A 26,027-nucleotide genomic window follows, 5' to 3' on the forward strand; every position below is an offset into this window, starting at 1 on the left:
ATCAAGAAGTGCAAATGCTCTATCACTGAAACCACAGTCTTTTCGCAAAAAGAGAACAAGACTTCGAGCCTTCTCAGGTTCGGCACCGAAGATCTGGAACTCGCTCCCTCCGGAAATCTGCAGAATTCCCTACACAGCTGCTTTCAAGCATGAAGTAAAAACACTCCTAATGGACAGATTCCTGCCGTAAATAACCATTGGTTGTCTGTTTTCTTCAAGGACTGTATTATCCAGGATTGTCTACCTTATTGTGTACCAAGTAATTATCGTGCACATCCGCGTACATTTTTATTACCATATTAGGTTATCCTCTATTACCGCCTCACAATGTTCCCTTTTACCATGTTCTCCTCTCCTATTACTGTGAAGCGCTCTGATACCTCTCGAGGTCTTGTTCGTGCAATACAAAACTTTTTTAATAAATAATCAAATACCTCATTGGCGCATTCGAAATACTGCAGCTATCGGAGGAGGCGTCAGCACCCTGCTGTAGCCGTTCCAAGAAGCACCTCATTTGTCCATCTGCATCCTAAAATCTGCCCTGGTGGATGTAGCCACAGTGGGAAATATCCTTTACAACGCAATTTTTACCACGCAGTGCTCTTACATCGCAACTTTTACAACGCAAACCATTACAACGCATTGCGCTGGGGGGCGCTCTAGGATAGGGAATAGATTTAATTTACTATCCAACATCTTCCTTACTATCCACGGGGACTGGAGTTGGAATAGTAAATTAAACTATTCACTATCCAGCACCCCAAAGCGCTATGCGTTGTAATGGCATGCGTTGTAAAAACTGCTTTGTAAAGGCATGCGTGGTAAAAGCATGCGTTGTAATGTCATACATCCGGCCACAGTATCACAAGGTACCCTGATGGTCCTGTTCTGCCCGGTCAACCGAAATACACGCCGTCTGGCAGCACGCTGCATTAGCATGCTCATGGTTACCGCCTTCGAGATCCTGCCAGATCCCAGAAGGCTCATTCTTCTAGATCCACCTTAAGGCAGCCCTAGGCTATTCACTCCCTGATCCAACGAACATGGTTGGTCCACTGCTGAAAGCAGCTGTACCACACTACGCAACACCCTCGGTCGCACCCTCAAGGATGCACCTGGAGGCATTTCTTGCTCCTGATCCTCAATAGGACACAAGTCAAAAATCCTCTTTATCTAAATCTGAAGGCAATTCAAGGAAAATCTCAGTTGGACCCAGCAAGGCTCCACCACAGAGGTTCAGAGGCCGTGCCCAGCAGAAGCCACAAATATACTCTTTCTATTCTATTCTTCGGAATATATACAGAGCTTGTCTAACCAAAGGACTTCCCAGCACTGTTGATAACATCTTAGAGCGGAGGTTGAGTGCATGCCTGAAACTAAAGTAGATAGGATCTCAGTTGCTTCCTAAAGCTGGTTTTGGAATGGTCCGGTCTAATGTAAACGGAGAGCGCGTTCCACAGTTTGGAAGCTAAGAATGTAAGGAGCTTCCGACACCTCTCGCTTTCTTGACCCTTGGGACCAGAAGCAAGTTGTGACACTCAGATCTTGCAGTTTGTTTTGGCGCATAGTGGGTCACCAAACGTTGGAGGAGTTGGGCCTTGTTTGTGCACGGCCCGATGAACTAAACAGAGGGATTTAAACTGTATTCTCTTGTGTATTGGCAGCCAATGCGGATGCTGCGGACGTACTCTGGGATTTTGAAAAGGTGTGCGCGCTGCTGTGTTCTGCACCACCTGCAGGCGGTTGATTACATATTCGGGGCTGTCTAGGTACAGGGAGTTACCGTAGTCCAGGCGTGAATTGATTAGTCCTTGTACTACCACTCTACGGAGAGGTGCTGGGAGCCAGCCTAGATGTTTTCTCAGAGTCCGGAGAAGTCCAAAGCAGCAGGCAGCCAACTTTTTGGTCTGGATTTCCATGGAAAGCCTGTGATCTATCCAGAACCCTCGGCTCTTGACTGACATGGCAGCTGTGTCCCTAAACTGACCGACCAGTTCAGATCATTCCTGAGGGAAGGATTATTTCTTACAACCAGGACCTCTGTTTTATAGCCGTTCAGCTTTAAACAGCTGTCCGACATCCAGTTTGTGACATGATTACGGTATGCATTTAGTTGATGGGAGGTGTGTCATCTGAGTAGGTGACCAGAGCGAACCCGTAGGTTTCTACTATTTCTGCCAGCGGGCAACCGTAAAGGGTAAAAAGTGGGACTTGGAGAAGAACCCTGGAGTACTCCACATTTTAATGTATAGGTTGCGGAGAGAGAGGAATCCTCCTGGACTTGGAAGCTTCTCTGCTCTATGAAGTTAGTAAACCATTTAAGGGAGATTCCGCCTATACCTGCCTCTTTTAGTCCTTGGATGAGGACCAGGTGTGATACTGTGTCGAAGGCTGAACTCAGGTCGAGCAAGATCATTGCCGCTGAGCCGCCTTAGCCCTTCTGTTGCCACTAGGCGGGCGGTCTCGGTACTGCTGCCGGGTGTAAATCCAGTTTGGGTTGGGCGAAGGATGGAGTGTGTTTCCAGGAAGGCAGTCAGATGGGTCTTAACATGCTTTTCAAGGGTCCTGCTCACCCCAGGAAGTATTGGGTATTAAGGGGGTAACCCATACATGCTACCCAACCTGGGTCAATAGTACAGTACAAAAAGATGTGGTCAAGGTAGCAAGGAACTTCTTTACGATATAATCAATAGTAGCAAACATCAATTGTTCATAAGCCTCTTAACTGCGCCGAACGTTACATGCTAGTGCGGAACGTTCTATTGAGCGGGCGGGGCCGCGACGGCCAACAGACGTGCGCAGCACTACCGAGGTAGTGCACGCAACGGCCATCGGCAGCAGCAATGAGGTTAATGCATAAGTCCAATTTACTCACTTTTTGAAAACATAGCATCTAATGCAATTGTATTAAAAGAATATTAGAATACCTGAAGGTGAATGTAGCTGAGAACTCCAGTGTGAATAGCAGGCATTCCCTTCCAGGAAGTTTGATAGGGGAGAACTGACCTTTTAGATTGTTTTTTAATATTATCGCAGTCACCCCTCCTCGTGTCCTTATGGTCGCATCTTTCTATAGCATAGCGTTGAGGGAGAGCCACGGATACATCTGCATGGAATCCTCTCGTAGCCAGGCCTCCAGAATAAAAAGAACACCAGGTTGTTTATCCTCTAATATTGTGAACAGTTCTGCGCTATGTTTGGGCATGGATCAGCAGTTTAGCAGCATCGTCTGCCATTTAAGATGTACCTTTCTCGAAGGGGGGTGCGTTGTGCTAATAGGCGCGCTTTCACAGTTTCCTACTTCCCATTTGCCATGGTTGCAGACCCAGTGTGGCCCATCGGGGAACACACAGTGCTGACAGAGCTCACCTGTTGATGTATTATATGCCTGAAGTTGTGCGGGGAAGAAGGTGACCCAATCTGGCTGCAAACAGGCAGGGGTTCTAGCCCCTGGCCCGCCACAAATGGGCTGGCCTTTGTTGCGCCTTCGGCGTGCCAGTTGCGCACCCGCTGAGCACAGATGTGCCCCCCCTGGCTTCCTTTTGTCGAGATGTCGGTTGCTGCGGAGTAGTGCTGAGCAGGGACCGAGCCTTGGTCTTACCTGCGCGTCCACGCACCGGGCTTCATTAAGTACGGGGCCGGACTGTGTAAAACAACTAGAGCACCAACCTAAAATGGCGGCTCCAGTTAATACCTCAAATGGCACTGAACACGGCCAGTAACATTTTTAAAAGTTACGTTTTAAGTAGTGGCTCTCCCTCCCGCTCCTAAAAATTCGATTTCAGTAATGTACTTTTTCACAGGTTGCAAAAAAAGACAAAGTACTAAAAGTGACAAATGAAGTGATGTGCAAGTTATTCATTTAAAAAAAGGCCCCTCCCACCCCAATAATTTAAGTTTTCACTTGGCTTTTCTGGAGGAGTCTCTTAACTCCTCTACTGCCGGGTCCATCGAATGAAGGCGCGATGTGGCTGATAACCTGAGGATGTGATCATTCATCAAAATCTGGCAAACCTGTGGCAGGAATTACTACCCACATGGGTAAGAGCTATCTAGTTTACTGTTACCTGAATACGAAGGGGTCTTCAGTCCATAACATACAGGGGTCAGCGAGTCCGAAAGCTCAAAACAAAGCTCAGACTGTACGCTCTCATGACTCCAAGGGTTGGGAGAATAAACGATTACACTTGGTGCTCACCTGACCAGCGTCTGGTTCTGCAGGTCCCACACTACAATGTTGCCATCGCTGCAGCAGGAGAAGCAGACTTTGGCGTCGGGGCTGATGGCCAAGGCGTAGCAGGCGGGAGCCGAAGACGTCAACTCTGCCTTTATCCGCGGGGTTGGCGTGGCCAAGTCCCAAATCGACAACGTGCTGGCTTCCCCACCCACGATGAGGCTCCGCCCATCAGGAAGGAGCTTACAGGAACGGATGTAGTTATCCCGGTTCTGCACAAAGATTAAAAAAAAAAGTTTGAGCACATACGCAACATTCAGAGAAGGATTTAATGCAATAATCGTTTGGGACAAGGGAACTTCCTTAAATATAAGATTTGAGGGACATTTTAGGCAAACTACAACTTTCTCTAATCCTTACTATTTCAAGCTAGGCATCACAACTCCTAATGTAGCTTCAGAGCAGTCAATTTGTCTTATTTTACTACTTACACCAAGGAAGGAAGTGAGACGCAACAAGCAAGAAAAAGACACCACTATGGCAACACACTGGCACTGCCTCCTTGCCTCTTACCAAGCAGTCGAGCTGAGCCACAGGAGTCTTGGTACCCGGCTGGCCCACGTCCCACACTTTCACACAACCCTTGCCTCCCGTATAGACGTGCCGCGTGGAATTGCTGATGGTCACCGCACAGACCACCTCACCATGGTTCAGGGTATGCAACTGGCGGGCATGGCGGGGTATACCAGAGCCGATCAGGGCATCGGGCGGGAAGGGCACCGGTTGCATCTGTCCATCAGCACTTACGTGGAACGAGTAGGCACTGAAAGAGGAGCAGAGATGGAAATAAAACTCAGAGACCTGAACGTTGATCAGTAAGACTGCCAACACAAAGGTGGGGAGCTGAAATACTGAAGCAAACCAAGCAAAAGCGACTCTACAAACAAACATACATACAGCTCCTACCTACAGGAAGGTAAGAAACCGCTTTGACACAACTATTAGCAATGCCAAGCTCAAGATCTAACTGGCAATCAATATTTGCAACTGTGGGCACAGCTACTAGCAGAACATCTATTTTAGCAAGGACACGTCTACACAGAACAAAAATGTTAAAGAACTGAGAAAATGTTAGAAACTCCTCTACCTTAAAATGAGATCTGGCCCCATTTTTCAGCAGCTTGCCACCAACGGATGAGCGTCGTATCGTCAAAGCACTACTCCTTGCAACGGTTACCATTACATTGGTTTCTCAACATAGCTCTACACTTATTACTATGGTCACTGGTACATCAGATCAACAGCGCAACTCTCCACCCCAGAACTAAGCACCATAGAGTGAGCTCACAGGAAAGACCCCCACTTACGGTTTTCCAGAAGCCGGCATGCCTGCTCCAAGGCCTGGGACTCGCATGTGAGAGTGAGGGTCGTAGCCTACCTGCAGAGAAGCAAGCTTAGTATTAGGACCAAGACATCCTTGGGAGCACCGGTCATTGGCCACCATCTACAACAGTGTGCTTGCCTCTGGCTGCAAGCACTCGCCTCAAACACCAGGCTTAGTACCTGGTCTTCCAATACCACCTGCTGTTCTAGAACCTTCCCAAGCCCTAACCACCAGACGAGGAGTAGACCTACCAGTGGTGATCGCCCGTAGCTGCCCGCTGCCACAGAGCCAGACGCCCCGTTGATCTGAGGAGACATGAGGTGCAGGCCGGCGTAGGCCCCGGCGGACGCCATGTCACCATTGACAGAGGCGTGAGCCAAGCTGAAGGCGGCCGGATACGAACCCTGGACAGACAGCGGGTTCCGGAGGCCTAAAGCTGGGGAAGCGGAGAGAAAGCATGGGTGTTAAATAAATTAAACCAGCCCTGGCTCCTTAAACACACTCACTAGATGGTGGAATACTGCACAGCAAGCGAATCCAGAAAAGGAACCATGCTGCAAAACTACAGAAGCATTTACCACCCCATCTGAATTTAAGGAAAATGCTCTCCCCCTCCCAAACACAGCATGCGTGGAGGCCCAAACTTGTCTGGGTACCCTGAGCTCTAGGTGGGCTGAATGCTGGTCTCGGCCAGGTCTACTCCGTCACACCTTACAACTGAGGCATCACTGAGTGTGGGCAGATCCCAAGCACACTTACCCAAAGCCTCCACGCTACTCTTCGTTACACCCGAGCGGAAAGGCTGGCTGGCAATGCTTGGTCCTGGAGCACTCGGCTCCCCCTGGGAATTCGGGGTGCTGGACTTCAATCCGGGGGTACCCGCTTTCTCCACCTGCTGCTGAAATATAGAGAAATCCAAGAGTGAATAGAAGCATAGTTTGGGTGAACTGTCGTGATTACTGATGAGCATCAGAAACTACGCATGCCCAGTACCCCCATGACCCTCCTCCCAAGATGGCGGGCATCAAATACAGGCAGTAGGAGGGTGCAAACGCCTACAAAAGAGAGCAATGCACTCCGCTCTCTGCCCAAACCACAAAATCCGTCCCTTGCATCGCCTACTTGGAGACCAAGAACCTGTGGTGGGATTATAGTCACGTAAGGTGGTCTCTTTGGGCACTGTTTCACTACCAGCGGATGCAGCCTTTGGCACAACCACTGGCCACAAAGGTGGGCACGGAGGCCTTCAGTGTCACAGTCCTATTATCACCCTGTACCCCTCTGATCTGGCTTTTCAGGCTTGTCTGTGACACTCCACCCCTCAGGAAGCGAGGCACACAAGGCGGGTACCGTTGGCAGGTCCTTGCTCCTGGACGGCGAGGTGCTGCTGGACGAGGTCATCGAGGTGGGGCTGGCAGGCATGGCATCCTTCCGCTGCCCCAGAGTCTTCTCTATGCCGTTCTCACGTGAAGAGTAGGAGTGCACACTGCGGGGGGACGCAGGGTCCTGAGAAGAGAGAGGGTGCAGGGCGGTGAGCAGACAGATCATGATGTGGCATTTGCCACCAAAAGCAAAACTTTCTGGGGCTGTTCACACTGCAATATGTGGGCAGTGCCCAGGAAGTGCTCAAAAGACACTACAGGGATACAAGGCACAGTTCCCACCCCCATGAGGCAGGACAATGGCAGAAATATCCCAGGGTTGCCACCATTAAGGATAGACAGCTGGAGGGACTGGCACAGCCTTACAGAGGTGGCACCTATTGACATAGGTATCTCAGAGGACTAGCTGGAGAGTACAGTACTGCCAACTCTAGAACAGGTGTCCAAGCGGACTGGCAGGGGGATACAGGGCTCCCATCTATACGACTGGGAGGATACAGGGCTACCAGCTGTAGGGGCAGGTGGGTCAGGGGACTGGCAAGGAGACACAGGCCTGCCTCCAGTCAGGGACTGGCATGAGAATAAAGGGCTCCCACCTGTAGGACAGGTGGATCAGGGGGACTGGCAGGATACAGGGCTGCCACTGGCAGGACAGGTGAGTCGTGGACTGGCAGGGGGTACAGGGCTGCCACCTGTAGGATAAGTGTGTCAGGGGACTGGCAAGGGGATACAGGGCTGCCACCTGTAGGTCAGGGACTGGCAGGGGGATACAGGGCTGCCACCTGTAGGTCAGGGACTGGCAGGGGGATACAGGGCTGCCACCTGTAGGTCAGGGACTGGCAGGGGGATACAGGGCTGCCACCTGTAGGTCAGGGACTGGCAGGGGGATACAGGCATCACTATGGCGCTCCCTGCCACTAGGCCCTGTGTTAGGTTCCAAGTGTTCAACGGGTGATGATGGAAGGCTTGCATTCATTTCAGTCACTGGGGATTCCTCTGGCCGGGTTCCAATCCGTCGTTACTGTGCACACCATGCTACCTCAGTTTGGACCCAGCTATATGCAAATCAGCCACTCTTTTGTAAACCTCAGTGTGGGACGGGTATGCCCAGACGTGGATTCTGTGCAGTCTCACTGGACCCAAGCTGTACACATCGGATGAGACCAGAACTAGGGCGAAACCGGTCCTGGGTTACTTGTGTTTCCGGTTCAGGGAGGACCTGGCCTGGCAGTTCAGCGGGACTGTTCCTATTGGAGCAAAGTCAAGACTGATTTGCATATGGCGGGGTCCAACCTGCGGTGACGTTGTGCGCAAAATAACAATGGGATTGGGATGCGGCTCAGAGTGATTACCAGTGGCTGAGAGTCATTCAAGCGTCCATCCATCGCTCTTTTTGTATACTTTAGTGTGAGTGACACTGGCACCTGCTGGAGGGGGTGCTGTGCGACGCACAATAGCCGAAGAACAGGGCCTGGCGTCCGGGCCACACTCACCTCGTCCACCACCAGATTGTCCTCACTCTTGTCCGCATCACTGGCCTGGAATAAAGAGGGCGCACCGGTTAAAAGGGAAAGACACAAACAGGAGGCCCCAGTGTTCTGGTGCCAAGAGCGGCCACCACCTCCCACCAGCCCACAGCGGCTCCCTCCATCCCACAGCCACCCCTGGCTCCCACCACCCCACAGCCACCCCCGGCTCCCTCCACCCCACAGCCACCCCTAGCCTTACATAGTCTGCGGCGAAGTCCTTCTCCTCCGCCTTCCGCCTCTTGTGGTGGTTGAGGAACTCGGCCAGGGTCCGCACCCGCTCTCCGTTTGGCACCGACAGGGAACTCTGGAGAAGACAGGGTGAAGACGACAGATGTGAGAAGAGGGCACTTCTAGGGGCAGGGGCGCACGGTGCAAGGGCATTCCCTGGCAGAGCTCTTAGCACAAGCAGTCGTGCCCAACATGCTGCCCAGAATGGAGCCCCCCCCCCCCCCACACACACACACAGCTGCCTCACTTTAGAACATGACCCTTGGTACCCGGAAGGGAACCCCTTCCTCTGCCACTCAAACCCTTCAAAGCCCAGAGGTTGCTCCACTCGCCCACAAGCCAAGACTTACCCGGGGGGCTGCCCCTGCCCCTCACTAGACTCTCCAGTGAACCCCATGCCTCGCCACGGATTCTCAGATGGTCACCCCCAGTTGTACCCGTGCCGGGGACACTGCTGCTGTGCTGTGTCTCTTCTCTTAGGGCAGGCGCGGGCGTGAAATATCTCTTGTGCCTCCCGAGGACTCTCTCCTCGCCGGCATCTCACTCCAGAGAGCCGTTAGCTGACTGGGAACAGGAGGGGTCAGGAACTGAAGCAACGGCCGGTGCCCAGCGGTGCCAGGGGGAATGGTGCCACAGACCACATATCTGTGCCCCTGAGACTGGTGCCACAGATCTCATATCTGTGCCAGAAAGAATGGTGCCACAGACCATCTGTGCCAGAGAGAATAGTGCCACAGACCATATATCTGTGCCAGAGAGAATGGTGCCACAGACCACATATCTGTTCCACAGATCACATATCTGTGCCAGGGTGAATGGCGCCACAGACCACATATCTGTGCCAGAGAGAATGGTGCCACAGACCACATATCTGTTCCACAGATCACATATCTGTGCCAGGGTGAATGGCGCCACAGATCACATATCTGTGCCAGAGAGAATGGTGCCACAGACCACATATCTGTGCCAGGGAGAACGGCGCCACAGACCACATATCCGTGCCAGGGAGAATGGTGCCACAGACCACATATCCGTGCCAGGGAGAATGGTGCCACAGACCACATATCCGTGCCAGGGAGAATGGTGCCACAGACCACATATCCGTGCCAGGGAGAATGGTGCCACAGACCACATATCCGTGCCAGGGAGAGTGGTGCCTAAGACCACATATCCGTGCCAGGGAGAATGGTGCCACAGACCACATATCCGTGCCAGGGAGAATGGTGCCACAGACCACATATCCGTGCCAGGGAGAATGGTGCCACAGACCACATATCCGTGCCAGGGAGAATGGTGCCACAGACCACCTATCCGTGCCAGGGAGAATGGTGCCAAAGACCACATATCCGTGTCAGGGAGAATGGTGCCACAGACCACATATCCGTGCCAGGGAGAATGGTGCCACAGACCACATATCCGTGCCATGGAGAATGGTGCCAAAGACCACATATCCGTGCCAGGGAGAATGGTGCCACAGACCACATATCCGTGCCAGGGAGAATGGTGCCACAGACCACATATCCGTGCCAGGGAGAATGGTGCCACAGACCACATATCCGTGCCAGGGAGAATGGTGCCACAGACCACATATCCGTGCCAGGGAGAATGGTGCCACAGACCACATATCCGTGCCAGGGAGAATGGTGCCACAGACCACATATCCGTGCCAGGGAGAATGGTGCCACAGACCTCATATCTGTGCCAGGGAGAATGGAACCACAGATCACATATCCGTGCCAGGGAGAATGGAACCACAGATCACATATCCGTGCCAGGGAGAATGGTGCCACAGACCACATTTCCGTGCCAGGGAGAATGGTGCCACAGACCTCATATCTGTGCCAGGGAGAATGGAACCACAGATCACATATCCGTGCCAGGGAGAATGGAACCACAGACCACATATCTGTGCCCATGAGACTGGTGCCACAGACCTCATATCTGTGCCAGAGAGAATGGTGCCACAGACCTCATATCTGCGCCCCCGAGAATGGTGCCACAGACCTCATATCTGTGCCAGAGAGAATGGTGCCACAGACCTCATATCTGTGCCAGAGAGAATGGTGCCACAGACCACATATCTGTGCCAGAGAGAATGGTGCCACAGACCACATATCTGTGCCAGAGAGAATGGTGCCACAGACCTCATATCTGCGCCCCCGAGAATGGTGCCACAGACCTCATATCTGTGCCAGAGAGAATGGTGCCACAGACCACATATCTGTGCCAGAGAGAATGGTGCCACAGACCACATATCTGTGCCAGAGAGAATGGTGCCACAGACCTCATATCTGCGCCCCCGAGAATGGTGCCACAGACCTCATATCTGTGCCAGAGAGAATGGTGCCACAGACCTCATATCTGTGCCAGAGAGAATGGTGCCACAGACCTCATATCTGTGCCAGAGAGAATGGTGCCACAGACCACATATCTGTGCCAGAGAGAATGGTGCCACAGACCACATATCCGTGCCAGGGGCTCCTTCGGGGCAGGGGTCTGAGTCTGATCCTGTGAGCAGGTTCAGGGCTTGAGCTGAGCTGTCTCCCCCCTCAAAGCTCTTCCGTATTAATATTTTATATCACGCCCCGGATATGAAAGTGCCCCCACTCCAGTCGATAAGCTGGGCATGTGACAGCCGAGCCGTCTCACCGGCTGGTTCAAGGGCATGAAATTGGGCAGCGGGAAGTGGGAGACCAAAGAACCCCACCATCATCCCCTTCACATGAGACCTCAGTGACCTTCTGTGTCATTAGAAGCAGCTGAGACAGGGAACATGGGAAGGTTGAGGCAAGAACCCCCCCCCCCCCGAAACCGGAAGAAAGGTGGAGACATCACAGCAGAGGAAGGAAAGGGGGAGAAACAGAGGAAGGCATGAGAGAGAAGAACATGAGGGGAGAGATTGCAGTGCAAGGGAGAGAAGGAGAGACTTGAAGGGGGGGCAAGAATGACAGGACTAGAAATGGAAGAGGGAAAGAAGAGAAGACAGGGAGACCCGGGAAGACGCGAGGAGGAATAAAGGGAAGAAACAAGAGAGGAAACACAACGAAAAGGGAAGAAAATCAAAAGCAGTGTGATGTAGGAAAACCGTAAAATAGAAAAAAAAAGTCTAAAGGATAAAAATATGACAAGAGAAAACACGTTTTAAAGAAAAAAGAGGACGATTAAGAGAAAAGGGGTAGAAGAGGAGGAATAGCCAAAAGAAGTGGGAAGGAAGAGAAGAGTGAAGAAGGGCGATTCAGGAGGAAAGATAGAAAGGGGGTGGGTCGCGTAATAAAAATAAAAAGAGAAAGTTAAAGAAGCAGAGAAAAACAAGTGACGAGAGGGAACAAGAAACGGGCCTGAAAGACTGAATGGAGCTTGGCAAGTGGAGACAGAAAAGAAGGAGGAAAGAATACGGGTGAAGAGGATGTGCGAGGAGGGAGGAGAACGAAGCGGTGGAGAAGTGAGGAAGAGAGACCGGTGACGAGGGAGAAGAGAGACCGGTGACGAGGGAGAAGAGAGACCGGTGACGAGGGAGAAGAGAGACCGGTGACGAGGGAGAAGAGAGACCGGTGACGAGGGAGAAGAGAGACCGGTGACGAGGGAGAAGAGAGACCGGTGACGAGGGAGAAGAGAGACCGGTGACGAGGGAGAAGAGAGACCGGTGACGAGGGAGAAGAGAGACCGGTGACGAGGGAGAAGAGAGACCGGTGACGAGGGAGAAGAGAGACCGGTGGAGAAGTGAGGAAGAGAGACCGGTGACGAGGGAGAAGAGAGACCGGTGACGAGGGAGATGAGAGACCGGTGGAGAAGTGAGGAAGAGAGGCCGGTGACGAGGGAGAAGAGCGGCCAGTGATGGGGAGAGCGGCAGAGGGGTGATGTAGGGGAGAGCGGCAGAGGGGTGATGTAGGGGAGAGCGGCAGAGGGGTGATGTAGGGAAGTGGCAAGAAGGTCAAGAGGGGTGGTGAAGGCAGAGATGAGGAAGAGAGATTGAGTCAGACAAGGGGACAGAGGTGAGAGAGCTCGTTTTATGATGGGCGCTTTAAAAGGTGGGAGTCCTGTGCAATAGCCTGCTTTGCCCATGCCTTAAAACTAGGCCTGGGCGGTAAATTCCGTTCCTCTCACGAAATTTGCGGAATTTTGCGTTCCGCGGAGAATGCGAAATTGCCCAAAATTCTGCGTTCCTCGACTTCGCGAAATTTTTGCTTGTTCGCGTTCTCAAAATGCGTGTTCGCAAGATATATCCTCCAAGCACGCAAACAGCGATTGCGAACAGTAAAAGAGCATCGCAAACAAGCAATTCCGCGCGTTCGTGGAATTTCTGCTTGTTCGGAGATTTTTTTTACCGTTTTGCGGAGATTAGCGCAACAGGATTCGCAAATTCCGCCCACCCCTACTTAAAACGCCCTGACATCTAACTTTCTCCTCCACTCACGCCAACCTTCGCTTTGCTCCTCCCTGCTCCGCCGCCACCCCACTGCCCTTCCACTCCCCACCAGCCGTTCTCCTGTTAACCCTTCTTCACCCTCCTCTACTCTAACCCTGCTCGCTCTGCTCATGCCCGCTCGCCGCTGTCTTGCACTCCATCCCCTCCACCCCCGCGCCCCTCCTCTCCGGCCCCCTGCGGATCCCCCATCTGCAGCTGTGAGGACAGTAGGGGTCGGTGGTACTCACAGGGCCAGGCTCTCGATCTGTCTCCATAACAACAGCAGCATCAGCAGCAGAGGGTCCAGGAAAGGAGAGAGAAGACAGGCTTTAATGTCTGAACACAAGATACACTGAACCCCCATCTCCCCGGGGTACCCCTTCCCTTAAGAGTCTTCATTGGCACCGCAGAAGCACCCACCTGCGAGTAGCACTGGACCAGTGGCAGGAGGCGCCCAAGAAAGGGATCTGACCCCAGCACCCCCACCCCGCCATCACCCCCTAGGGAGCAAGGGGTAAGAGCATCTCACTACGTGTCCTAGGGGGCAGACCCACACACCACCACCCTCACAGCCTCCCCCTGGGGCCACCACAAACACCCTGTGTGAACAAATGAGTTGTTGTCGTCTTGACACCGGCGGGTATAAGTGCGCTTTATAAATCCTATCCTATCCTTTGATATGTCTGGCTTGGGGGTGAGATACACATCTTGCCAAAGAGCTGGGTCCTTGTTCAGCTCCCAGACACAACACAAATACTCTGCTTCTTTACCACCTTTGTTTAGGCAAAACCCCGTGAACAGAGTGGAGTACGGCTCGGTCCCCCAGACACAGGCCAATGGTTCTGCCTGGGTCAAGACCAAACTAGGGCACTAAAGGGGCAGGAACAAGCCCCCTCACCCTAGGGCACTAAAGTGGCAGGAACAAGCCCCCTCACCCTAGGGCACTAAAGTGGCAGGAACAAGCCCCCTCACCCTAGGGCACTAAAGGGGCAGGAACAAGCCCCCTCACCCTAGGGCACTAAAGTGGCAGGAACAAGCCCCCTCACCCTAGGGCACTAAAGTGGCAGGAACAAGCCCCCTCGCCCTAGGGCACTAAAGTGGCAGGAACAAGCCCCCTCACCCTAGGGCACTAAAGTGGCAGGAACAAGCCCCCTCGCCCTAGGGCACTAAAGTGGCAGGAACAAGCCCCCTCACCCTAGGGCACTAAAGTGGCAGGAACAAGCCCCCTCGCCCTAGGGCACTAAAGGGGCAGGAACAAGCCCCCTCGCCCTAGGGCACTAAAGGGGCAGGAACAAGCCCCCTCGCCCTAGGGCACTAAAGTGGCAGGAACAAGCCCCCTCGCCCTAGGGCACTAAAGGGGCAGGAACAAGCCCCCTCGCCCTAGGGCACTAAAGTGGCAGGAACAAGCCCCCTCACCCTAGGGCACTAAAGGGGCAGGAACAAGCCCCCTCCCCCTAGGGCACTAAAGGGGCAAGAACAAGCCCCCCCCCCTAAAGCACTGAAGGGGCAGGAACAACCACCGCCCACCCTAGGGCACTAAAGTGGCAGGAACAAGCCCCCCCCCTAAAGCACTGAAGGGGCAGGAACAAGCCCCCTCACCCTAGGGCACTAAAGTGGCAGGAACAAGCCCCCTCGCCCTAGGGCACTAAAGGGGCAGGAACAAGCCCCCTCGCCCTAGGGCACTAAAGGGGCAGGAACAAGCCCCCTCGCCCTAGGGCACTAAAGTGGCAGGAACAAGCCCCCTCGCCCTAGGGCACTAAAGGGGCAGGAACAAGCCCCCTCGCCCTAGGGCACTAAAGGGGCAGGAACAAGCCCCCTCGCCCTAGGGCACTAAAGTGGCAGGAACAAGCCCCCTCACCCTAGGGCACTAAAGTGGCAGGAACAAGCCCCCCCCCTAAGCACTGAAGGGGCAGGCACAAGTCCTGCCCTACGCTCCTACCTCGGTGGTCGCTGTCCGGAAGCCCCCGGTCCTCCTTCATGGCCAGTTGAGACTGGAGGCCAAGCACCCCCGAGAGCGCCAGCAGCCCCGATGCACCCCCCATGCTCGCCAGCTGCATGCCCGCATGGGGGGCCATGGGTATCGAAGGGGTGTGGTGCGAGAGGTGGTGCGCCTGCAGCTGGTGCTGTGAGGGGAAGAAAAGGACAGTTTAGACATCGGTCTGCCCACTCTCTCTCTCTCTCAAGGTCAAGCGCAGGCAGGGCTGGGTCAGGAGACTGGCACAAGGGTGGGCGCGGACGAGTGGGGGGGGGGCATCAGCACAAGGGCCAGCGGTGAAGCGGGCAGGCAGGATCCAGACAGGGTGGGCAGGAGACAGGACCCAAGGGAGGCATGGGAGCGGGCAGGGCTGGGGCACCAATGAGAGAAAACAACACAACACAAGGCAGAAAAAGGCAACGTGCAGAAGCAATGCATGGACCTGGCACAGATGGACCAGGAAAGGCCGGCCAGTTCTCGGGCAGGACCGTATGGAGCAAACGATGGGTGCAGCTGCAACTGATGGGCAGGACATGGGTGGGAGAAAAGCAATAGTGCAGAGCAGAGATCCCCTACTGTTATGGTACATGGAGGGCACAGGAGGTTTTTAAAGGTAAAAACATAAATTGGGTGCTGAAAGTGTATACAGGGGGTCAACGTACCCCAATTGCGGCGTTCAGCTCGGTCATGGTTACCTGCTTGGCCCTCTCCACCGCCTGGAGTACCTGCTGTTGGTGCTGAGGAGAGAGAGAAGAGATGGGTGAACACCGCTCGGCAGCTCGGGCGACCGATACCCCACCACCCCTCAGACTGAGGCGACCACGAACCCCAACCCGTCCCAAACTCTGCCCCCCCCCCCCCACCCCTCAGACTGTGAGGCGACCACGAACCCCAACCCATCCCAAACTCTGCCCCCCCCTCACCCCTCAGACTGTGAGGCGACCACGAACCCCAACCCATCCCAAACTCTGCCCCCCCCTCACCCCTCAGACTGTGAGGCGACCACGAACCCCAACCCGTCCCAAACTCTGCCCCCCCCCACCCCTCAGACTGTGAGGCGACCACGAACCCCAACCCATCCCAAACTCTGCCCCCCCCCCCACCCCTCAGACTGTGAGGCGACCACGAACCCCAACCCGTCCCAAACTCTGCTTGAACTGACTGAAGAACTCCTTTGGGCTTTAGAGGGCCGGGGGGGGGGGGGGGGGAGGGGCGAGCCCCTTAAACCTGGAACCTCCCCACTGCCAGAGCACTCAAACTCACAAAGGACCCCTCAAAACACCCCCAGAAGACCCCCTCCTGCTCCCAAACAAAGGTCTAGAGGGTACTTGATCATGACCGCCACAAACCCCAATGTGGGACCCACCCCCTCCCCCTTACACTCAGGACTGGCAGAACAGACCAACAAGAAAACTAGACAATTACAAACTACAGACACCAGCTTGAACCGCTGCTGAGCTATAGAAGCCCCCCCTGTGCTCACCTCCTGGGACAGAAAGGGGACAATCTGGGCACAGATGGCATTCAGTCGCTTGGCGATCTCAGTCTGGAAAAGAAGAACATGGCATAAGAATACAGGACAACAGAAAAGAGTAATGCAAGCATGTCCTCGTGAAGGAGGCTGCAAGGCATGACTGATGCAAGCCCGGATAGTTCTCATTCTCCTGCACCCCTCACTCACCCCACTATGCTCCCTCCTCGCTCCATCTGGGAAAACCCCACAGAGAAGCACCGAGGTGGAGTTCACAACAGGATTGTGTGCACAAGGTGTGGTGCAGGCAGGGGGTGTGCAGTGAACGTAGCATGTACGTGGACATGTGTAAGGAGAGGTGGGTGAGTGAGTGCATGTGGGTGGAGCATGCCTGCTGGAAGCAGCAGCACCTGCACATTCACGAGTTAGTGGGAAGTGTCGATGCACACACTCAGCCTAACAGAGGACACAGTGTCTGGCTAAGGCGGTGGAATCCACACACGGGTTCTATCCAGACACCCAGTGGCGCCGCGCACTAGTGGCGAAGGCGGTGGAATCCACACACGGGTTCTATCCAGACACCCAGTGGCGAAGGTGGTGTAATCCACACACAGGTTCTATCCAGACACCCAGTGGCGAAGGTGGTGGAATCCACACACAGGTTCTATCCAGACACCCAGTGGCGAAGGTGGTGGAATCCACACACGGGTTCTATCCAGACACCCAGTGGCGCTGCGCACTAGTGGCGAAGGCGGTGGAATCCACACACGGGTTCTATCCAGACACCCAGTGGCGAAGGTGGTGTAATCCACACACAGGTTCTATCCAGACACCCAGTGGCGAAGGTGGTGGAATCCACACACAGGTTCTATCCAGACACCCAGTGGCGCTGCGCACTAGTGGCGAAGGCGGTGGAATCCACACACGGGTTCTATCCAGACACCCAGTGGCGAAGGTGGTGTAATCCACACACAGGTTCTATCCAGACACCCAGTGGCGAAGGTGGTGTAATCCACACACAGGTTCTATCCAGACACCCAGTGGCGAAGGTGGTGGAATCCACACACAGGTTCTATCCAGACACCCAGTGGCGAAGGTGGTGTAATCCACACACAGGTTCTATCCAGACACCCAGTGGCGAAGGTGGTGGAATCCACACACAGGTTCTATCCAGACACCCAGTGGCGAAGGTGGTGGAATCCACACACGGGTTATATCCAGACACCCAGTGGCGAAGGTGGTGGAATCCACACACGGGTTCTATCCAGATACTCAGTGGCGCTGCGCACTAGTGGCGAAGGCGGTGGAATCCACACACGAGTTCTATTCTATCCAGACACCCAGTGGCGCTGCGCACTAGTGGCGAAGGCGGTGGAATCCACACACGAGTTCTATCCAGACACCCAGTGGCGCTGAACACTAGTGGCGAAGGCAGTGTAATCCACACACAGGTTCTATCCAGACACCCAGTGGCGAAGGTGGTGGAATCCACACACGGGTTCTATCCAGACACCCAGTGGCGCTGCGCACTAGTGTTGAAGCCGGTGGAATCCACACACGGGTTCTAGCCAGACACCCAGTGACGCTGCACACTAGTGGCAAAGGCGGTGGACTCCACACACAGGTTCTATCCAGACGCCCAGCGGTGCTGCGTGACACGAGTTCTATCCAGAAGCCCAGTGGCGCTGCGCACTAGTGGCAAAGGCGGTGCCAATGGCCCCAGCGTCTGTCAATTTACTCTACTGATACAAGTGAAAAAATACAGGGGGAAAATCAGCTTTCACCACACAGCTATGAACTGAAATGCAGGACCAATCCAGGCCAAAAAAAACGAGACTTCTAAGTGTAACATATATAACTTTATAATGGTGTTATTTACGTCTGCGCTCTGCTGTCAGTCTCACACTGTAGCATCCCATTATATGCCCTCTCTGTCCTCACCAAGGCAGAAAGTACCCAAGCAATGCAAGTCGGTGCAAGCATGGCACGGTGCTGTGGGGCGTGCAAGAGATGCATGATGCTACAGTGCATGTTGGTGCAAGTATGGCACAGTGCTGTGGGACGTGCAAGAGATGCAGGATGCTAGAGCGCACGTCGGTGCAAGCATGGCACTGGGCTGTGGGGCGTGCAAGCAATGCATGATGCTATAGGGCACCTCGGTGCAAGCATGGCACGGTGCTGTGGGGCGTGCAAGCGATGCAGGATGCTGCACCGCACGTCAGTGCAAGCATGGCACGGTGCTGTGGAGCGTGCAAGCGATGCAGGATGCTGCACCGCACGTCAGTGCAAGCATGGCTTGTTGCTGTGGGGCGTGCAAGCGATGCAAGATGCTACACTGCACGTCTGTGAAAACATGGTACAGTGCTGTAGGCATGCAAGTAATGCATGATGCTGCACCGAACGTCTGTACAAGCATGGCACAGTGCTGTGTGGTGCTACAGGGCAAGTCAGTGCAAGCATAGCACGGTGCTGTGGGGCGTGCAAGCGATGCAGGATACTGCACCGCACGTCGGTGCAAGCATGATGCAATGCTGTGGGGCGTGCAAGTGATGCATGATGCTATGGCGCACGTCGGTGCAAGCATGGCACAGTGCTGTGGGGCGTGCAAAAGATGCATGATGCTATAGGGCACGTCGGTGCAAGCATGGCACGGTGCTGTGCGGCGTGCAAGCGATGCATGATGCTACAGCATTACGCCTATAAAGCGGACAAGTTTGCAAGAATGCCCCATCTGGGATGAGAAACAGGCGTCATCACATAATGGATATATCAGAAGAGAAAGCTTGGGTTACACATAAAATGGCCTTTATTAATCAAAAGCATCCACAGCACCGAAAATCTACAGGCTTCCAAAAACACAACACAAAACAACAACATAAGGGTCTACCAATCCAGCTCATAGCCAGTTTTACCCAGTAAATCTACTACCACGACATGTGTTTGTAGATCCCTTTCTACGCCTGTTGGCGTAGACACAGTGCACTTAAGAAGTCGAAAGAGAATTTAACAAGCATTAAAAATGCAATAGGTCTCGCAATTGTTTTAGTTAGAGATATTGGCATTGGAAATGACAATGTTTTTTTACCTATGTGTAAACAGGAACATTTAGAGAAACTGGGTGGATACTTAGAGATAAATTTGCCAGAAAAATTTACAAGATGCTTCCTTAGAAGCTAAAGTGAGAAAAAAAGCTTAGGTGCAATCATTACAATGATGACCTAGTGTGTGCCGGTCGGCCGCGGGGGTGCAGCGCGAGCACGCACAACCTGCACTCGCCCCCATCACGATAAACCCTTGCATCACGGGTGCCCATACCATTCCAGTGCTGCCCTGGACAAACCTGCCCACCGACCGCGTGCGAAGCAGCCGCCCCCTATCGCCGCATGTACTTTTGCCTTACATTGTAACCTTTAACTGTGTTAGAGGTCGCGCCACAATGTGACCACTTGCGTTACCTAGTTCCTGCGACAAGCGCACACCCAGGGTGAAATAACCATCCGCATGCGGCAACAAACATGAACCTAACCAACAATCTAAATCTGTTTAATTTGCTGATGGCCAGTGGTAAACGCTAATATCCATACTGTAACAACGCCGCGGGTTCTGCGCTATCTCGTACCTGAGCAACGCAAGTACCTTGGTTTAAACCAACGTCGGCAAGGGAGAAACTCGTATTATCGCTCCGTACACCCAAACAACCGATATGAATCGGTCTAAGTCGCAGGTGGCAAAAGAGAACAAACGTTAATCAATTTTTAGTGCTCTCAAAATATCGAAATAAAACCTCAATATAACACCCAGTGGTGCGGACAGCCTTGCAGAAACACTGCCCTGAACGCCGCCTGTACAAACTGCCTAAATTTGTGGGCGATATGTAATCAATTGTTGTTGGACTACCCGTCCAGTAAGGGAGCGAACAGCAACTTTGTTTTTATGACTGCCACACCGTAACCGCTTGAGCTACGTCGTACATGAAACGAAAAAAAAAAACTTGCTGTAAGTAGACATCAGCATGTGGGCACGAGTAAAACAACCTCATACCTCAAACACTATAAAACGCTTTTAATGACGGCCTGGAGATTGCTGCTTTCAGCGCCGCGCATAAAACAACAGCCCCCAAGCTGCACCACCGAAGGCCTCCATCAGCCATCCGGTGCACTGCGAAACAGCCATGGCTCTTCGGCGAGCAGCAGGCCATCCTATTAGGGAAAGGGGGGGGGCGATTGGAAATCTACCGGGGTGTGTGGGGAAGAGGTCCCGACTAACCTTACAACAACTTGGCTCTATGCCGGACACGACGACCGAGACGATGACAGCAGAACCCGACCCAACAGCAAAACGCACGACAAACGACGTGTGTTCAATGGTTGAACACAACGGTTGAACAACCTAACAAGATTGCGTGGCTGGTGTCAAGGGTGGTGGGAAAGAGTGCGTATGGACTAGTTGAAGGAGACGGTGTAACGCCGCATGTGAAAGATCCAGTCCGGGTGGGCGGGGCCAAAAGTGGACAGGGCGGTAACAAGGAGGGACTAAAAAGACTCCTTCACAATAGAAAGCTAGCGTTTAGCATGAACTATAACGCAAGCCAATGGGAAGAAGGGGCCGGGCTTCAAGTCTCCTTCTGAAAGTGTATTGATGACAATAAGCCTCGCAGAGCGAGGAGCGCATGCGCGCTCCAGCGCTAGGTCTGCGAGACCTAAAAACTGATGTAATCCTACGTGTGTCATTTATGTACACATTGATACCTGTATATTTGTTCCTCATTCTAAGAGAAGATCAAAAACTATTTCAAATTCCTCTGTGTGTCAAAAGAAAAATAATAACCTTGCCATTAACCCTGGATTTCCAGACTGCTTGAGTACCTTGGCGGGAGTAGTAAGCGCTGTTTAAAGGGAATTACAACACAATACAATGTAGGGTTCTAAATCCTACAGTGGAATATGAGGAGTCCAAACAAAGGTACAAAAGAAATGATCATCCTTCAACTGATGACGTAATCTCATACCACAATTAACTCAAATGGAAACAAGCACTGGTAAAGCCAAAAGTTCTCGCTTTTAAGAGTTAGAGCTATAGTCGTTGTAAATGACAATGTTCTTTACCATGTGTTATAGAGTGGAGTAGATGTAGTTGATGTATGTGGAGTGGAATTATAGGGGTTGGATTGGAACTGCTAGTTGTGGTGTGGATTTGTGTAGTGGAATTATGTGACATGGTGTGCAATGGAATTATGTGGATAGTAATTATGCAGTATTTAGTGTACTGGAATTATGTGGAGTGGGATTGTGTGTCACGGGGCGCAATTATGTGGAATGGTATTTTGTGCTGTGGAGGGGTATGTAGTGGAGTTTAATTATGTGCAAGGCTGTTGAATTTTGTAACATGATTTGGAATTCTGTGGTGTGGATTGGATGTATCTGGTGTGTTGTGTAATTGTGATGTTGAGTTGAATTTTATGGTTTGATGTTGAATAATGTGGTGTGGAATGGAAATTAATTTAGCAGAATTGTGCAGTGTGGAACTGAGTGAAAGTATGCGGATTGGCTGGCTCTGAAGTGCCCCAACACCAACAGCCAACGAGGATTAAGTAACACAATGAAAAGATGCCAACAAAAATTGAAAATTTGATTTCAGCTTTCTGTACACTTTGTATGCTTCATAAGAACTGATCAGTCAGGGCATCAAAGCTAGTGCCAGGGCGCAGAGGTGCCCAGAGCCTCCGTCAGTGCATCAAAGTTGGTGCCAGTGCATCAAAGTGCCCAGCGTCCTGCCAGCGCATCAAAGTGCCCAGCGTCGCTGCCAGCGCATCAAAAGGCCCAGCGTCGCTGCCAGCGCATCAAAGGGCCCAGCGTCGCTGCCAGCGCATCAAAGGGCCCAGAATCGTTGCCAGCGCATCAAGGTGCCCAGCGTCGTTGCCAGCGCATCAAGGTGCCCAGCGTTGCTGCCAGCGCATCAAAGTGCCCAGCGTCGTTGCCAGCGCATCAAAGTGCCCAGCGTCGTTGCCAGCGCATCAAAGTGCCCAGCGTCGCTGGCAGCGCATCAAGGTGCCCAGCGTCGCTGGCAGCACATCAAGGTGCCCAGCGTCGCTGGCAGCGCATCAAGGTGCCCAGCGTCGCTGCCAGCGCATCAAGGTGCCCAGCGTCGCTGCCAGCGCATCAAGGTGCCCAGTGTCATAGCCAGCGCATCAAAGTGCCCAGTGTCATAGCCAGCGCATCAGAGTGCCCAGCGTCACTGCCAACGCATCAGAGTGCCCAGCGTCGCTGCCAACGCATCAGAGTGCCCAGCGTCGCTGCCAACGCATCAGAGTGCCCAGCGTCGCTGCCTGAGCATCAAGGTTCCCAGCGTCGCTGCCTGAGCATTAAAGTGCCCAGCGTCATTGCCAGCGCATCAAGGTGCCCAGCGTTGTTGCCAGCGCATCAATGTGCCAGCGCGGCTGCCAGAGGACTGAGGTGTGAAAACACGAACAGGAAGTTCTTATGGGCCCACAAACTTGACAAAAGCGAGTATGAGTCGGCAGCAGGGAGGTGGGTGTTAAGGGGGGGGGGTCTCACGTTTTTATGGGAGGGCGCCCATTCGATCCACCATCCCCCAGAGGGTCAAAGGCGAACCTGCCCTCCACATATGAAGGCACAAGCCGCCTTTCACAGGAGCCCCTCACTCAGCCCAAGGGCTAGGGGGGCCCTCCCTCGTGCCAACCTCGATGGGGGGGGGGGGGGGGCACACGCTCCAGGCATTAGAGGAGGCAATTATTTGTGGGCGCAAAACCCAGCATTGAACATCTCCTGTGCCAACCCCCAGCTGAAGAGCTTTGAATCTAGAACCCTCTTGACCTCCAGAGTCTGCCAGCGAAGCCCGCCTGGCGCTGCCAAGCCAGAACGCAATTCACGACTCGCACGCTGTGCCAAGCCTCGCTGGCACGGACGACAATTTTACTCTTTGGAGAGAAAAAAGAGCGAACACAGCCTGGTCGCAGAAAGGAATTGTGCGTCCTCGCCAGCTGTCTGTGCCAGCCGGGTCTGTGCCAGCTTCAAGTTCTTTGAACTCTACGTTGGGGCATCAGGGAGACAGTGGTCGATCTGAAGCCAGACCACGCGCAATGCCAGCCAAGTGTCGCTTTGGAGTGCAGCGGTGCCAGGCAGCCATTGACTACTTCCTGCCAGTAAGAATCGAGCCAAGCTTTGTAGATGGATGGCGGCTTTGCTCATTCTGACTCTCGAGAATGTACCCAGGACTTGTGCCAACCTAGCCGCCCCTTGGCAGACACAAGAGCTGGAGAGCTGTGGTCACTGCACCCTCCCCCAGACGTCCCTTCTCCAAGCTCAGTGTCCACCAGGGGAGCCACCAGGCCTGTGCCAGCCCAGCCTATGGCAGGACTCATGCCCTTGGCCCCAGAGTGAGCAGGTCAGGGGTAAGAACTCCTGCGTCAATGGAGCCGGAGGGCGAGGCGACGGCTGCGCCCCACAAGGGCATTTCAAAGTCTGAGAGGGGTAGACCTGCGCTGCCAGCTGCGCCAAGGGAACAGGGCCTGCTCAGGGGTTTATCCTTTTCACTTACAAAGCCGTGCCCTGGCTGCCAATGGAGGCACCCTGACCCATACTATCAAAGACCCGTTACTGCGGGGGACCGGATCACCGCCCAGGTCACTTCTAAAACTGAAGCCTCACCAGGGGATCTACCGATGGGCGTGATCTGGCAGTGATCTGGTGCAGAGCCTCGTGGCGCTTCAGACGAGTCCACAAACGTGTCCTGATACAGCAAGGGCGCCCTCCGGTACTGTGTGTGATGTATCGGCATCACTGCGGTACACTGCGTAGCGGACAACCAGATTCATCATCTGACGGAAGACCATTAGTGCGCCTGGGACTGAAAGCCCCTCGCAGACCCCCGCATGCACTGTAGTGTAGTTCCTATACTCCCAATAGACTCTGCGCATTGGAACAACATACACTATAGTTTAGACGTAGGACCGAGTTCGACTAGGTTTCTATCGTATATATTAGACTTAATTGTGAGTGCCAGCTAGCCCAGAGGTCACTAGAAACTTTCTCGAATTCACAAGAAGGGATTAGTTTCTGACAACCGCATAAACATGACAGCTTTGTTTCCCAAGAATAAGAAATCTATCTCTAGAGTCGCGGAAACAATAGATAGTTATTTCACTCAGTCAATCGTGCATGCTTCGTTTCACCAGAGGTGCTGAGAAAATAGAGAGACGGGCGTTTTCAATAAAAAGTATTTATTGAACAGTCTTCTATCTCAAGCATGAGAAATGTACTGCTACAATCGTAATACTGGTTATAAAGTACAAGGCATATAATACGAAAAGTATTAGAAAGTAGTACTGTAAAAGCATGATATGGTTTCTAAGCCATAAATTGCCTAAAACATATAAAATACATACAGTGATAAAATGACTAAAAGTACTCAACTGGTGCTTCTAAAATACGCCTACCCCGGTGTACCTAACCTAAGTCTACTACAAGGGAAGAAGTGAGTGAGGAGTAGCTTAAGTTAAGTATTTCTCTGCCAAGAGTCTGTCCAAGAATTCTCTAAGGGTCTAATCAGCTCCGTACCTTGGTTTAGAATGAAGGAGGTCTGGTATCTCTATCTCAGGACTCGATTTCCCAGCAACCCGCAAGGGTAGCCTGGAAACACTGGAGCTGGATTTCTCGGCAGGAGAAAAGACAGCGTCTCTCAGTTTGTCAGCTGGAGGGTCGGCTGCTGCAGGGCCTCGGGCAAGTAGTAAGTCGATCTGCTCCAAACCACCATGTGTTTGTCTGGGCGAATCTAGGCATATTTATACTTTGAAGGTGCCGAGTTTGACGTGTGATTGGACTTAATAACGTCATCAAAGACTCAGTTCTTCGAAAAGTCCATGATTTCCTAGATAAATTAGTATTCAGGAAAGGGGAAGGGGAAGTCCCTAGCTGCTGAAGGCGGGTTTCTCAAAGAAATCGTTGTTGATTCTTGGAATTTAGTGGAAGTAGCCATGCCGTATTTGGGCTGCATAGGCTCAGTCTAAATGTGGTAATGATTTCTATGCCTATATAAGGATCGAACAATCTATACCTATACAAGGGCATGAATCGGGAAAAATTACACTTGAGTCCTAGATTCATTTACAACAGCACCACCAGCCTCATCACTGGAGAAGGAGAACCACAGACTGACCCTCGCCGATCGATCATAATACGCGTGCATGCTGATACCGATATGATATTATTAGATTAGATTATAGCTCTCATTACGCCCTGAGGAAGCCCCAGGCCAGAAGGCCAATGTGTAGGGGCGAAACGTGTTGGCTGTTGAATGCTCTTTTTTTTTTTCTTCACTGGGATCTATTGATCTGCCTTTGTTTTGCATAAATCAAATCTTGCGTGCTGGTGACGAACCCCAGCCGTCACGCTCCGCGGTGCTCGTGTGCGGGTGACGGCTGGGGTTCGTCACGGCCCCGCCCTGTTCGTTTGTTTACCGCA

General features: G+C 52.9%; 1 protein-coding gene across 4 annotated transcripts in view; it reads right to left on the reverse strand.

Annotated features, from left to right (window-relative positions):
- Nucleotides 1-26,027, reverse strand: part of LOC144799689 (transducin-like enhancer protein 1) — a 156,483-nt gene that overhangs the window by 19,163 nt on the left and 111,293 nt on the right. Inside the window, exons 6-17 of one of the 4 annotated variants that reach the window (XM_078671178.1) lie at nt 16,561-16,623; nt 15,740-15,814; nt 15,042-15,225; nt 13,351-13,367; nt 8,669-8,773; nt 8,434-8,478; nt 6,909-7,064; nt 6,318-6,456; nt 5,810-5,994; nt 5,542-5,612; nt 4,748-4,997; nt 4,199-4,446 (exon numbers count right to left, since the gene is read on the reverse strand). In XM_078671178.1, the coding sequence (XP_078527304.1) occupies nt 4,199-4,446; nt 4,748-4,997; nt 5,542-5,612; nt 5,810-5,994; nt 6,318-6,456; nt 6,909-7,064; nt 8,434-8,478; nt 8,669-8,773; nt 13,351-13,367; nt 15,042-15,225; nt 15,740-15,814; nt 16,561-16,623 (1,538 nt within the window). Of the gene's footprint in view, nt 1-4,198; nt 4,447-4,747; nt 4,998-5,541; nt 5,613-5,805; nt 5,995-6,317; nt 6,457-6,908; nt 7,065-8,433; nt 8,479-8,668; nt 8,774-13,350; nt 13,368-15,041; nt 15,226-15,739; nt 15,815-16,560; nt 16,624-26,027 lie in introns of all 4 variants that reach the window. The other 3 variants (XM_078671179.1, XM_078671177.1, XM_078671180.1) reach the window with 3 other exon arrangements.

The sequence above is a fragment of the Lissotriton helveticus genome, chromosome 12, assembly GCF_964261635.1.
Source record: "Lissotriton helveticus chromosome 12, aLisHel1.1, whole genome shotgun sequence".
Lineage (NCBI taxonomy): Eukaryota > Metazoa > Chordata > Amphibia > Caudata > Salamandridae > Lissotriton > Lissotriton helveticus.